Consider the following 15,926-nt stretch of genomic DNA (forward strand, 5'->3'; position numbering starts at 1 on the left):
AGATATTTCAATTCTCTTTGGGCTTTCTTTACATCATGCTCAACCATTTTAAGCTTTGTCCCCAACTATAAAACCTGTATTGTTGGATCATCTGTGTTGGCTAGCATTACTATTGTACAAACATGAGTGTCTACCTTTCGTTGCAGCTTGTCCAAATATTCTTTAAGTAAAGAAACTTCTTCATTTTTATGCAACACATCCGGTATGGACTTTTCATTTTCATTTTCCACTTTAGACATCCCTGCAGCAATGGGATGCTCACCTGTAGGTAGATTCAACTTCTTTTTCAAAACCCCAATCTCTGACTTAGCAAATTGAAATAATTTATGAGTAGCAGGTTGGTCATCAAGATTGAAACCTATTTTAATGATAATTTTCTTTAGCTCATCCACCTAAGCATTCAAAGCTCTGGAGTTGGCTTTCTCCAACTTTAAATGCCGAATCACCTTATTTAGCAATTTTTCTAACTTGACAACTATTGCATTTGTCTTATGTGTATCATTAACGATCAATAGCCTAGTTTTCATGTGCAAATTGATCTTTTCAAGCATTGGAAGCTTGTGAGTGTCAACAATTAAATTCACAGTATTGAAATTACTAGTGAACCCCATTGATATTTTAGTAGGATGAGAAAAAAACAATTTTAAGTTGGCTTCTCTCCAAATCTATAGAAAATAGCAATCTAGTTTGTTCAGGAGCAACTTGAGACTCGGCTTGTGCCTCCATATTTATCTTCACCTTATAGTTTCTCTCAGCTATTTGAGCAAACATACTTTAAATTAAAGGAACCTGATCATGAACAGGTTCTCTGGAAGATGGGGAAGCTGGGGCTCCTTCTATTTCTCCTAACTGAATTACCAAACTAGGTTGTGCTGAAGACATTGCATCCATAAGCTTAGCCCTTTTTGCTGCTTCAGATTCTTCCTCATCTAAATCAACGAATTCTTCTCTAACCCTCTTGACACCTTTTTCTGTGATACTAGGGTTTCAATCTCTGTCCCCTAAGTGCTTTTCAAACCTGCATTTTCCAATTTCTCTATTTCAGGTCTACTTTAATGTACAAAGGCTGAATATCCATTCTCTAGCCTTCTCTTTGAAATAATTTGATGAGGATCATAAGCCCACTCAACCACCTGTAAAAGACACATATCATTCAATAATTTCTCGACCTCTTGGGCAGCATGTCTAGTGTTCATAATAAAGGGTCCCACTTCTTTAGGAAACTTAAAGAAATAGACTTTCTTCATAGGAACAAAATGAGCTTGATCTACATTCAAGCTCTGCCTGATGAATTCAAGGGAAAAAATCCTCATTGGCACAAATTTTGGTAACCTATAAGGCTTGAAAGAGGCTCCATAAAGCCTAATCTCTACATGCTCTTCAAAGATAAACCAATCTCCACATCTAACATCCTTACTCAATTGAAGAAATTCCTAAGATTTAGGAAGAAAAGTTGGGGGCAAGGTTCCATTCAAGATTTTATAAGCCACCGGAAGGAATAAAGAAGTGAACTCAAATAAACCACTATCTCCTGGATCACCCCTTATCAGGTTTGTCCAGAATACCACTGACTGCTTCTATTTATTGATGTCAACAACATTTAGTCCCAAATCTGAAAAATGTTCAACATTTTGGTACATAAATAAATAAGTAATAACTGAAGGAAACTTGAAGGACAAGTGAGAGGCAAAGTCATAAATTGGGTATTGATAGTATCTACCCAGAATGTTGGAATGTCTAGTACTATCTCTGGCTTCATCAGTAAAGAGAAAAATTCTAGTACTACTTTATCAACCTGCTTGGAGTCTTCTTTTCCTAGAATCTTAGAAATTACTCACAAAACAAATCTTATATCAACTGCAAATATTTCTAAAGAGAAGATATTCCCATCTGGGGAGAATTGGCCAAATTTAGGTGCCAAGAAAGAGGTAACATGAGAAATTTCCTGAGGAGACATGTTATAATAATATGAAATTAGAGACTCTTTAGTAAAGGTGGTGTAAGTTCCAGATATAGGTAATTCAAAGCTTGATGTATTAATAGTGAGGTTACTTGAAAAACAATCTCCCCTGACTGATTCATTACAAAACACTTCTTGGGGTACATTGCTAAGGCTATCCATTGAATAAATTCAGGGAATAAATGAGTCCTAGGGACAAAAGCAACTAAAACACCTAACCTAACCATTGCCATGAATATAGGATACCTTTTATGGTTCAGAATGACATCTTGATACAGTGAAAGATGCTTAATTGTGCAGAGGGTATCAAAAATATCATGTTCGATATCCATTAGTGGGGTATGGATGACTGAGGAAGAACTTACTTGTTTTTCCATGGTGACTGTATATGACAGTTGCTGGTGACAGTTGTTGATGACAGTTGTCGGGACGGTTGCTAACTCAGACTGTTGAATTGGATGCAAGGTTGCTTAGTAATAACAACAAAAGACTAATGGAACGGGGTTTTACTTTTCTTTTGTATATATGATAATCAAAATGGAGGGAAATCCTATAATTAATGTAAATAATTAATGGAGTGGTAGACGAAGTGACAGGGTACGATGGGTGAGGTGGATAGTAATGAATGAGGGTGGTGGATGATGTGGAGGAGATGAGATGGAGTGAAATGATGGGAGTGGCCCGCTGTGTGGGTAGATAGTGTATGGAAGGTTCATCAGGCTTGAATCCTCGCAGCGATGTCACACCATAGATCTCAGTAAAATACCTTTACATCATGGTCAACTGCAAGGGTTGAGCTTGAGTTATAACTTGTGCTCGTTGTCCCCCCACAGAGCTCTTTACTTGCCTCTTGAGCCCTTGCTTGCTTAGATCTCATGATGTCACTTGAACTTTAATATTTGGGTCGAGGCCCAAACTCATATCGGATTTTAATTTCGTCAGTAATATAAAATAAATCACTGTTTTCGGACTTTCAAACTCACTTTTGATTTTTAAACATAATATTTGATTTTTTTTTTTTTTTTTTTATATAATATTGAAAATGAAATTCATATAACGATGGATGCCATAACAAATCCAATCAGAGTTGGGAGGTCTTCACACAAATATCTCCACACCTACAGAGTGACTTGAGGGTGAGTCAGGATGTTTGTGTTGGGGACCTATTGGGCGTGGGATTCCCCAAGGGAAGTTTTGGGGCTTAGATCCCAGATTTCGGTCAGTTTTGTAATTCGAATGTAAAGACTCCGTATTTTGTGGGCGCAGAGCGCATAGTTTGTTAAAGAGTCATAGGGTTGTCCACCCTTAATTTTGATAATGTAATGTCGGTTGTAGAAGATCTACCCATGGTCTGTGGACCATGGGATTGTATAAATAGAGCGAATCTCTAAGTAGTTAAGGCAGCTAAGAAGATCACAATATGGAAAAGATATGATGTATGCGAGATAGTTCTGAAGTGTAAAGTCTAATTTTGGGTCGTAGCATAGGAAGAGGCTCCGCAGCTGAGTGTGTAGAGGCCTAGTAGTCCGCAGCTGAGTGTGGAGGGTGAGTTGAGTCTGTAAACAATGGAAGTATTAATAAAGAGAAGTTTCTATCAATTTTGCATCTTTATTTCCTGTTTTATGCATCTGTTATATTAGGTATGAATTTCACTTTTAATGCTTATATGATGTGTGAATGTGTATAATTGTATTGGCTAAGTGAACGTAAGATAAAATATATGTTTACGTGAAGATAATAAAGACTTGTTAATAAGATAAGTAAGATACTTGGTGTAGTTTAGGAGATATCGCAATTCACTACCTTAGCAGCACAAAAGGACTTCAGCCCCTAGTGAGGGTTGCGCGAAAGTTGATTATAACAAATCACGAAGGTACTGAAGGGTAGAATAGTGCACGAAGCGACCTGCGTGAAGGCAGGTTTAGTTGGACTAAACCGACATCACATCCATCTCAAGGGTGTGGAAACTTGGTTCCAGCATCCCCCCATACTGCTTCAGGTGAGACTTCAGTCCGCACTCTACAGGCTGATGCCGAAAGGGCTAATAGTGTAGGGGTTTGTTTGGCTAAATAACTCTGAACCTGGGTTAGGCCCCCATAAGCCAACAACGTGCCTCAGCTCTTCCTTTGCAATGTGCACTATCGTGGGAATATTTTGATGTGTTCCTATCATTCTCTTTCCTTGATGATTTGGTAAATGGATTGGATTATTTTCCTAAACAACCCCTTGCTTCTGCTGCCTTCGAGCATTATCTTTCATTGTACCCAAATCTTGAAATGGGTACCTCAAGGCTTCCAACAGAAATAACATCATGTGAAAATGAGACTGAAGAAATATCAACACTATTTACCTCAGTTGTTGATTTTGAAGCAGGTGATTATATCTTTGCTAAGCCTCTGTTGCACTTCAACTTTTCCAAGACATCTTCTGTGGCTCGTAATTGAAGTTGCAGTATTTTCTTCTCATCCTCTTCTTGTAGAAGTCTCCTCAATTTAGTGTTCTCTACTTGAGGGCTCTAATTGATATCTTCATTTGAATTATGAGAAGACGATGAAGAAGAAGAATATTCACCTGAAGAGGGGGATGGAGCATCGTCCTCTACTCTCTCTTTCTCATATTCCTCTTTTTCCATTTTCTCCTCATAAATTGCATACATTATATCTACCATTCTTTCCATCCCGTAGAAGGCCTCGTAGAGATCATGCCTTCATCCATTTTCTTTTATTATTTCATGCTCAATCTCTATTTATCCTTCACACTCGCTATTTGCACCAGTGAGAATACCACTCCGATACCAAACTTGACCTAGATCTCTTACCTACCAGAATTAACCAATATCTTTTACTTTTATGATGTTAGCATAATTGAATGTGAAAGAGTATGAAAAACCACATGTGCATACTTTAAATAAGAGGAAACATAATGACAACCATCAGACAAAGGACACACACAAATTTATAATGGAATTCATCCAATATGGACTACATCTCTAGGCTCGGTGTCAAGAGTGGGGAGGTCGCCTCAATAATTTATGCAAGATGATGTTGAATACATGATGTATTCTTTGTCAATACAAGGAAAAACTCCCTCAACTAGAGTGGAATATATCTCCATGAGACACTCTTCTATAAGGAATATCACTCATAAAAGCTCTCCTTTTAGCATGAAAATATATCAAACTCTCACATGAAGTGGCATATAAGGATCTCAACATAAAATCATCATCTCAGCAAAACTCAAAAGAATACATGGCATCAATACATCTTATACCTCCACTTCTGGGGAAAACTTGAAAATGCACAACTCTGCTGAAGAAATGGACAACATGGTTGAAATTTTGGTGAAAAACCGTGAAATATAGCTATAAACTCGACCCCCTTCTGACTCGGTCAAATATTGTATCCTTAATAATCTCAAAGATTCCTCAAATATTTACTTCTATGGGTTGACTGAAATTCGACTACTCAAATGAAGAAACTGATCATGCCATCACGTTCCTTGCAAAAAACTAGTTCAAATGAGTATAAACTTGACATATTTCTAACACCTTCAAAATTTTACCCCAAGGGAATCTTAAAGATTCCTCATAGAGAATATTCATTGAAATATTCTCTAACATATACTCCAACAATATTCCTAGAATCTTCTTGAGATTCATGTCTTCATTGACTTGCCTGTTCCCTCGTCTTTGAAGTATTCTGCATGGTCCCCTTTGAACATTTGAATGGCATTTTATAACAAAATGTGGGGGTGAATAAGACAAAGTGTGTGGTAGGAATAGTGGTTGGCATAGTCTTATTAAGTTACTTGTTGTTGGATGGTTTTGGGTTCAAAACCCATTGACTCTCAATATTGCTTTAATATGGCTTTTAAGTCCAATTTTGGTTTTAATATAGTTTTCAAACCATATAATATATGATATACATATGACTATATTGTAATGACTCCACAAGCCATGAGAATAAGACAAAAAATCCCCAAACCATGAGAATAAGACAAAAATGTAGGTTGCACCATGCCAAGGCCACTTGGGCCTAATTTGAGGTGCCATGTGGCACTATGTGATTGGGCCATGTGGAAGGCTCTCATTGTTCTACATCATATGACACTTTTGTCACCTACATTCCATGTGTTGACTTGTGATATTTTCACATCACCTGTTGTGTTCCAACTCGTTTGCTGATTAGGTTGCCATGAGGCAGCCTATGGGAATGCCATGTGGCACCCTTTGGTTGAATTTTGACTTTGACTTTTTTTTGGTACAAAATTCAAGCTGCAATAACTTTTTCATATAGACTCATATTTTAGTGTGGTTTGTGTTGTTGGAATCAAGAAGACGAGATCTATGCTCTGGTCTTGTTTTCAACGAAATCAAAATACTTTGTTTTTTGAGCCTTTCCAGAGCCACTTGGATCACTTCCATATTTTTCTTCTAACTCTAGCCAAAACCCCCACCTCCACCTCAAGCATGGATGACATAGGGATGCGGAGTCTTGGCTCAACCACTGCGGGGTAAAGGAGGATATCATCCTGGAAATAAAGATAACGTCAAAAAAATTATTACCTCCAAATTTAAGGATAAATTGTGGGATGGTAAGGAGTTGGAGGGAAAAGGGAAGCTAAGGTATTGTAAGGAGGTGATAAAACCACCCTTTCTAACTAGAATTATCTCTTTGTCTTGACTAATACTAAGAAAAAAATGAATATTTCTAGGATAAGAAGTAATTCTCATGAACTTCAAAGTGAAACTAGGTGGTGGTCTATTCCCAAAACTCCCTGGAATGAAATAATTTGTCACCTTTGCGATACTAAGAGGTTGGAATATGAGAAATCATTTCTCTTACTCACATCCGCTCTCATTTCCAAAACATTTTCCACACTTCCAATCTTCTTGACTTGTTAACTCAACCTAACTATAGTGATCTTGGAGCACTTGTTTCTCTTCTTTTTTTATCATAGAAATAAATTTTAAGGAGTCGTAATTAAATTATTATTTTCTTAAGTTCCAATAGATCACAATGATCTTAGTGGATTTTAATCATCATCATAATTATATTTACATTTCACTATAATCATGATAATAATGATGACAATGAGTTTTAAGTAATGAAACTTTTTTTGTTCATTATCTTATTGGATTATTAGATTACGCTAGATCTATCTTAACTATGATCTGCTAAGGTCTGAGAGGGATCAAATCTCTTTTCACTCTAAAGGAGGATTGCATCTCAATATATTTGATCCCTCTTAGAGCTTGATAGATCTAGAGTTAAGATGGAACTAGACTAGTTTAGTTATTAATTATAATTATAACTATAGCTATAATTACATTTTTATTTTATTTTATTTTATTTTGACCTAGTCAAAATGTCAAACAAAACATTATTCTATTTTATTTTTATTTTTATTTTTTGATTAATTTTGACATAGCCAAAATGTACATTACATGACATGACAATGTCTCTTATACACTTGGATAGAGAGCACCTCTATCACAAAAGATATACCATAATTAAATACAACCATTATGATTGTTAAATTCCATTGAAACCAATTTAAATATAACTTAAGTTGAAGTTATATAAATAATTCATGATTAAACTAATTATCCACTAAGACCAACCCACTTTCATAAAAATATTCCAAATTTTCAATATATATATAATTAATAATATAACTAACCAACCACTAAAACCAACTTTCATTTATTGAAAATTACCTAACACCTTATTTGTATGTATATGAATTAATCTATAAGGAGATGATCATTAAAGAAATACCTACAATCCTAAATCCATATTAGCTCTATATCTACCAAGTGTCGAGAGGAATCAAATCTATTTTCACTCTAAAATATGTTTTCACCTCAAGACAAAGATTTGATCCCTCATGACATTAGTGGATCCGAAGTTAACATGGATATGGGTTGTGTTGATGGGCTGGAATTTTACACCAATACTGAAGGGGATCTCCCCAGTGTAGGTTCCCAAATAGAGCTTGCACCGTGTGTGTTGGCGATCCCTCCGGTATGTAGGCCCGGTTGCCGTTCCGTTTTGTATAGGTAGCTTCGAACGGAGGTGAGATATGAACTTAATTGAATGTATGAATTCTAATCAGTACAAGAGAATAATTGAAAAATATCCTGTACCATATATACCATGAATAGCCAAAATGTAAACAAAACAACCTTATATAAAGTTACTGTTAGCAGGACTTTAGATAAGATTTATGTATACCAGATAAATAATGCTTAACGATTTCAAATCAGTTCACAACAATCAACCATTTATAAGCGTACATATCTGTGCAGTCAAGATAGATTATACTAATACCAAAAGAAATAGATCACCGGCACAAGCATAGAGCTAGTAAGCCAAATACCATTCATACATAGCAAAACTAGATTTGAAGTATGAAACAACATATGAGGAGACCACACATCATAAATCTTTCAGGAACATTCGATCCATCAAGTGAAGAAAATACTCATGGCACAAGCACATAGAAATTCGAAGAATCCAATTATGGAGACCTACAATCAACTCTTGTATTAATTAGCAGGACATCAATTATCTCAAGTAATATATATATGTATCTCCAAAATTTTCCTCAGCAGAAAGCCCCTACAATTGAGGCATGAGGTTATATTTATAGGATAAGAGTGACCCTTGGTCTACCCTTGACTCTTGGGCTACCTCATGACCTTTCATCTACCAAATGACTCTTGGCATTCTACATGACCTTTCACATTCACAGGGGTTTCTGTGCTACTGTAGTAAACAATGTCACAAAAATGGCTATCAACCTAATTGACTAATCTACTGATGGCAAGTTCTGGAATGTTGAGCCCGAGCTTTTCTATCATATAAGTGCACCATATGTTGTATTCTACCGCAATAGGAGAGATCTATGGCTGGCCTTCATCATGTCGATGTAAGAACTCAAGTGCATCCGAGAGGAGGGTGTTCCATTTGGCATGCACATGATTATTCAAGGTACCTAGCTTGGTGTAGAGCCTCACTGGTTCTACTACATAATGCTTGATATTTGGTGATCAACATATCTCCCGTACAAGCTGCTTGTCTATATGTCTCTATGAATTCCCGTACTTCATTTTTTATCTCCTCCTGATTTTTTACATGTCCAATCTCTCCTATTGAGGGGGGCCCATATAGTTGGATCACTAACTCCAAGTTGCTAAACAACTGTCTGTAGGAGGCCAACACCCTCTCCGCATCTTTGGCTAATTTTTCTCTAGACTGAACTTTGATACAAAGTTGGACCCTAGTATTTTGCATAGCGATCCAATCTTTCCTAGGGACCACTGTCAGGGCTTCGGGGTACTTTTTAGACCATTCATGTATTCTACCCAAAGCGGTCATGGCTTCTTTGATCATGGCAACCCTCTATTTTGATTGAGTCTAAATGGCCACGATGGGTGCTACAGTGTGGTGTCGTTTTTCCATTTCCTCATAAACTACTTCCATGGTCTCCCCCAGGGTCTCTTTTTCTGATGCGATTACCTCTTGGAATTATGTTGAGCTTGTGTGTAATAAGTGGAGTGTCACATTCTCCTCCTCCATCCTTTTCTTCTCATGTTCTGTCGCGGTGGCCCTTTTCTCGGATGCGTACAACCTGTTTTGAAAGTCTACAATTTGTTTACTCATTCGGGCTATGTTTTGTTTTGTGGCAACCATGAAAGTTGTTCTAGCAGAGGTGATCATTTGAAGATTTTTTGTGACATTGGGCACAACATCTGTTGTTGTAGTTACTGAAAACGGGTTGGCTGGCTTCCTGTTGAAATATTTCTTCCTTTCCTGTATAATTTTGAGGTTTACTTCATGAAATGTAATTTTAGTAAGATCTAAGACCTCCTCGTCTTGATCTTCTGAGATGCCCAGCTCTTGGAGAGGAATATTTCTACCAGTGAGGGGAGTGGCGGGAGGTACATCTAAGGGAGGAAGCTCACCTTGTTCTAAGCCGAAATCAACTACTTTGCTTGTCTCCCCTTGTTCATTTTTATTGGCTTCCTTTTCCTTGTCCATCCTAAGCTCTTCTTCCCGCTGCCTATTTTCTCCCTCTACTAGTGCCTGTTGCCTCTCTAGTTCCTCCTCCATGTTCTTTATCTCTTGTTCTAGTATTTTGTTCTCTTCTTGTTTTCTCCTTTCAACTTCCTCTGCCTTCTTTTGCTTTTCATACTCTTCTAATTGTTTTTTCTTTTCAAATTCTTCTTGATTTTTTCTCTCTATCTCGTCTTGTGCTTTATTTTCTTCCTCTTGCCACCTTTTCTCCTCTTCTTGTTTTCTCCTTTCCTCATTTTGGCTTTGGTCACCGGAGTCCTGAGATTGTTTTCTCTCCAATTCTCTTTGCCTCTTGAGCTCTCACTTCGTCCTTGCCAATTTGGCATTTCTTTGTACAAGCGTAACTTCCTCCTCCTCGCTGTCACTTAAGGGGTCTTCAACCTATTTTCCTTTGCATTTCTCTAATTCCTTGGCTCCCTTTGGTGTTTCATGTCATTGTTTCTTCACGGTTGAAGCTCTTTCTCTGAGGCTTATGTCCTTCTGGAAATCGTCGAGGAGCTCGTCTTTTATGGCTTGTTGTTCACTTGGGATGATTTGCCTCGTGGAGTTATACCAATTCCTAATCCCATCCTCGAGGTCCTTCTTGGTGTGGGCATAAGACCAACTAAATTTATCCTTCTTGCAATGGGTGCCAACGACTTTCTTGGGATCATATGTTCGGTAATTCAGGGTTAAATAATGGCTCACATCCAACTCTTCGGCTCTGCTTATACATGTCTGAAGTTTTCTACCATGTATGCCCCAATAGTTAGAGGAAAAAGTGGCCATCATTTCTTCTTACCTTTGTTCAAAACCTTTGAGAAACCCTATGTCATTTGGTAATAGACTTCTCGTAGAAATGTCGTATTGGTGACGAACTTGGGAAGAGCATGAGGAGATTTATGAGTATCGAACACTCTAATGACCATTCCTTCATCAATGGGGAACCAATGAGCTACTTTGACCATGGTCTTCATGGCTCTCTATGACATTCAAGGTGATTCTTCCCCGAATAGTAGTTGGTATAATGGGATAATAAATGTTTCGGATATCACATCCAACATGCTTCTATAAGTTGTGTCCGAGAAGACTTTGTAGTGGTAGTGGACGGGTTTGGCTACTGATAGCAAATTCCTCGTAGATCGTATACCAAGAGATTCTGGTGGTTTTACTTATGTTGCAAGTTATGTCTCCGAACATAAGTGGCTGTTCTTCTGGATCAGCCTCCCATACCCCGCTTCCCAAGGTTCCTTGAGCAACTTTAGTAGTTGGGTGACCCATTTCTTCCTCGAAAGAACAAATGGATATGCACTCGAGCTTGATGTCACCTAGCATGTCAAAAACAACAATTGAGACCGTACAACAAAGGAGTATTAGCTGGTGGTAGGAAGGTCGTGGGGAAGGCAAGTCGCACAGTCGCAAATTTCAAATGCGACTAAGTGACTGAGCTCATAGGTCGCGGTTTTAAATGAGGTCGCAAGGTCGCAGTTTATGAAATCAGGTCGAAGGTCGCACAATAGGATCGGGCTGCAAGTCACAAAATATGATCGGGTCACAAGTCGCAACCAGATGGGGAACATGAAGTCGTGAAGTCACGTCAGGAATGGTATCATGGCCGCGGGATGCGTGACTAAGGCTTAGAGAAGCTCAGAGAAGGAACTGAATGGCCTTGGGAGGCTAGGATTAGCCTCAAAGGAGTGATTTTTAGGCTTACTAATAAAAGTGAGGGGACCAGGGTTAGGACAAAACATGCCTCTAAGTGCATGCATGGGGTGGAGAGGCTAGGGCAAACTATGAGGTGAAAAATGAGAGAAAAGCTAAGTAAAAAGGATAAACCCTATGGTGAGAGATCAACTAGAGTCATGAGAGTCAGTCAGTGACACTTGGAAGAAAACAATGGTTGCAGGAGGGAGGACTATTACTTACCAGAGCTGGATGCGCACATTAATTTGGGTCAGAGGGGCTTCTAGCTTCCCGTGCGACCAACAGAGCCTTGACAAATGCGACTGGTGTGACCTCCTATTTATAAGATAGTCGCACGTGTGGGGGTCACGAGGGCCGAGAGTAAGTCTGTTGCGAATAATGCGACCATGCAACCTAGGAGGGTGCATAGTCATGTTTGAGGATGGAAGGTTGTGGAGTGACCTAATGACCTTGCAACCTTGCGACCTTGCGGATCGCGAAGTCGCATAGTCGCAAAGTCGCGCATATGATTGACGAGGAAGCGAGATGAATTATGACCTTGTGATCTATGCGACTTGGAAGGTTGCGAAGTCGCAAGGACTTTATTAGGGTGGAGGCACGACTATGCGACCTTGCGACCTGTGAGTCGATGTGGTTGTAATAGTTTCCACGGTCACAATCATTAGCCATAGTCGCGTTTCGACTCGGCGACCAACCTATCAAGGCAAGAATTGGTGACTTGGTTTAAATTAGCCAAAACTTATATTTTGTCCTCAGTTTTGTTGCCACTAATGATATTTTTTGAGCTGTATCTGGCGAGGCCGAAGGCTTGACCTGGTGTAGGGGCTCCAAAATTTTAAGGATCCCCGGAATTTTGGAAGGGTTATTGCAGTGGCTACAACAATTGGTGATTCCCTGGGAGAATCTAGGATCTCTAACATTTACGTGCCTCGCTTAAGTGGACTTAAGTAAATATCGCTTCAGGGAGATATTGGTCCCACTGATGGTATTTCGGGTTTCCCTTTCAAGCTTGATCAGTTGTCCCAGCTAGTCTGACATGATCTTTGCACGCACAATAGGGTGCTACCTCCCACTCTCTTGGAAGAAAAAGGGAAACTGAAGTTATACTATGAGCTTTGAAGTTTTCTCGGTATAGTGGTCATGGTACTCTAGTGTTGCTCCACTACCAGCGAGCCTGAACAGTACCCCGGTGGAGTCACTACCTAGAAATCGCGAATATTGCTCCACTGCCAGTGAGCCTGGTCAGTACCCCAACAGAGTCGTTGCTTCACCTCTTTGCGCATGAAGCCTTTCTCAGTCCTTTAACCCTTATTATGAAAGGATGTAGGTGCTCATTGGAACTTATTTGCCTATGCATATATGCACTTATTTGATGAAGGCTTAAAGCCTGGGCGAACGAGGGATCTTGACTTATTTGACTTGCAAAGAGGTTGTTTCTGGTTTTTTAGAGACCTTATTGTTTTTCCAAGATAGATGTATGCTCATTATTGGTTTCTTCAGTTTCTCTTTCGTTCCCAGATATGAGGGTGAGCTAGAACAACTTCAAGAGTTTTGACCATGTAAGAAACTGGGACATATTGACATGAGCATGAATGAGGACCTGTGCGTGCCATCGAGTTCCCCATTGTCACCAATCTATCCCACAATACTCTTTTCGCGACTTAAGATTTGGTTCGTTAACGGTTTCAGAAAGCATTTGCGGGAGTCAAAGTGCAGGGATGCCCTAACCTTAACCTTCCATCTCAACTTTATTGCGAAAGATGACGAATACACTAGCAAATCAAAACTAACTGATAGCAAACGATGAATATCTACGAAAAGAAAGGTAAACTATAGTACAAGGTGCGGCTAGCAACTCTGGGGTTGCTAAGTGAGGTAACATTTGAGGTCATGGTCATTCACTGGGAGGGGTTCCACTCATCCTCCCAGGATTTGCAATTTGAAGGTGTGATGACCAATTTTTTCCATGATTTGGAATGGGCCTACCCACAAAGCCTGAAACTTTATGTGTTTGCCTCTGTCCTCGTGGGCCCAGTCCCACTTGAGCACAAGGTCCCCTACCTCAAACTTGTGGGACCTTGCAAATTTCCTATCGAACAATCTCTTGATACGAGCTTGGTGGATGGCAAACTTTTCTTTAGTCTTGGACCTTTCTTCTTCCAGTTTTACCAAGGTATCGATTCAGCTTTGAATGGATGGGCACGGGGTGCCTTGCGACTCTTGAGCTAGCCTAAGGGTGGGGAGATACAGATTAGGTGGCAGGATGGCTTCTTTCCCGTAGACTAAGAAATACGGAGATGTGTTGATTGACGTTTTGGGAGTGACCTGGTCAGCCCACAAAGCATTACTGAGGGCATTGTGCCAATTCTTCTACTGCGCGAGCAATGTTTTCTTGATGATACGAATGAGGTTTTTATTGGTTGATTCTGCTAGGCCATTTCTAAAGCAAAATCATATAATTTCAAAGATGAAAAGTGAGTAGCATTATCAAAAATAAGGGAAGTTGGAACACCGAACCTGGCCACGATGTAGTGCTTAATAAAGGATATTATGTCATCGTCGTTAACCTTTCACAATGGGATTGCCTCTACCCATCAGGTAAAATAATCGGTGCTTGTGAGTATGTACCCGTGCTTCTTTGACAAGTTAGGGATGATCTCACCTATGATGTTTAGACCCCATTGTTGAAAAGGTTCCTTGACTGCGATGGGTTGTAGAGGCGTAGATGACCTTGCCTCTCTACCTGCATGCTTATGGGAAATCAGACACTTTCATACATAGGCATGAGTGTCTTTGAAAAGTGTGGGCCAGTAGAAACTTGCTTGAATGACCTTGTGAGTTGTGGTGTCGCCTGCATAGTGACCTCCTGCTGGTCTGCCATGTAGATATTTTAGCACCCGCTGAGCTTCATCGTATTCTAAACATCTCAGTAATATACCAACGTGGTGCTTTTTGAAAAGGTTCCCTTAGACCATTTGATATGAGGCAAATTTAATCCTGATGGCTCTCCTCTATTTAGTGGACATGGCTTTAGGGAAAGACCCCTGCACTAGGTATTGTTTTAAATCAACGTACCATGATGAGGAGTCCACTAAACAGAGGAGAGCCATTAGGCTTTGATGAGTATGTACCTATGCTTCTTTGACGAGTTAGGGATGATCTCACCTATGACGTCTAGACCCCATTGTTGAAAAGGTTCCTCAACTGCTATGGGTTGCAGAGTAGATGACCTTGCTAGTTTTCCTGCATGCCTATGGGAAATCGGATACTTTTGTACATAGGCATGAGTGTCTTTGAAAAGTGTGGGCTAGTAGAAACCTGCCCGAATGACCTTGTGAGCCATGGTGTTGCCTGCATAGTGACCTCCTACTAGTTCATCATGTAGATCTTTCAGCACCCACTGAGCTTCATCATATTCTACACATCTTAGTAATATACTGAGGTGGTGCTTTCTGAAAAGGTTCCCTTCGACCATTTGATATGAGGCAGCTTTAAGCCTGACGGTTCTCCTCTGTTTAGCAGGCATTTCTTCAGGCAAAGACCCCTGCACTAGGTATTGTTTTAAATCAGCGTACCATAATGAGGAGTCATGTGAGCCGAGAAGTTCATTCTGGTACATTTCGATCTCATGCTCCCATCCTTCTGTTTCCTGAGCCAATTGATTAGACTCCATGTCCTGATGATCACTGGCCTTGGCAGCCAGTTTATAGAGACCATGCCCTTTCACAGTGTGGGAGGGCTTAAAATCTAACTCATATTCTTGGAGGGATGTCATCCAGTTGGCTCTCCTCTCGCCCAACTCTTGTTGTAAAAATAGGGATATGACGGAAGGATGGGGAACAATCACCGTGACATGTTTCTTTAGGATGTATGGTCTAAAGTGTTTCACTGCTTTATAAATTGCATATACTTGCTTATCGATGTTTGAGTACTTTAGCTCTACCCCTTGGAGTCCTAGACTCATGAAATATATAGGACATTCATCGTGATCGAAATCGTTTTAGGTAAGGACCACAGCCAATGATGAATCTAAAGTGAAAGTGTACAAGATAAAATCTTTGATGAAATCGGGGCAGGAAAGGGAAGGTGCTTCCATTATAGCTTCCTTAATCCAATCAAAAGATTCATTTTCTTCTCAATCCCATTTTAAAATTGTATCCTTCTTTATCATGTTCTATAAAGGTTTAACAATTTGTGCAAAA

At 39.4% G+C, this 15,926-nt stretch overlaps 1 protein-coding gene across 1 annotated transcript; it reads right to left on the bottom strand.

Annotated features, from left to right (window-relative positions):
- Positions 1-15,031: 15,031 nt before the first annotated feature.
- Positions 15,032-15,499, bottom strand: LOC149163039 (uncharacterized). Its single transcript, XM_089435331.1, has one exon. It carries the CDS (start codon positions 15,497-15,499, stop codon positions 15,032-15,034), a length of 468 nt encoding a protein of 155 aa, XP_089291457.1.
- Positions 15,500-15,926: the final 427 nt, after the last annotated feature.

This window comes from Pinus tabuliformis, chromosome 5_2, assembly GCF_031772625.1.
Source record: "Pinus tabuliformis cultivar Carrire ecotype Pingquan chromosome 5_2, CPIR1, whole genome shotgun sequence".
Taxonomy (NCBI): Eukaryota; Viridiplantae; Streptophyta; class Pinopsida; order Pinales; family Pinaceae; genus Pinus; species Pinus tabuliformis.

Coding starts and splice junctions, on each gene's coding strand:
- LOC149163039 (XM_089435331.1), bottom strand. CDS start 15,499: ATGACATCCCTCCAAGAATATGAGTTAGATTTTAAGCCCTCCCACACT.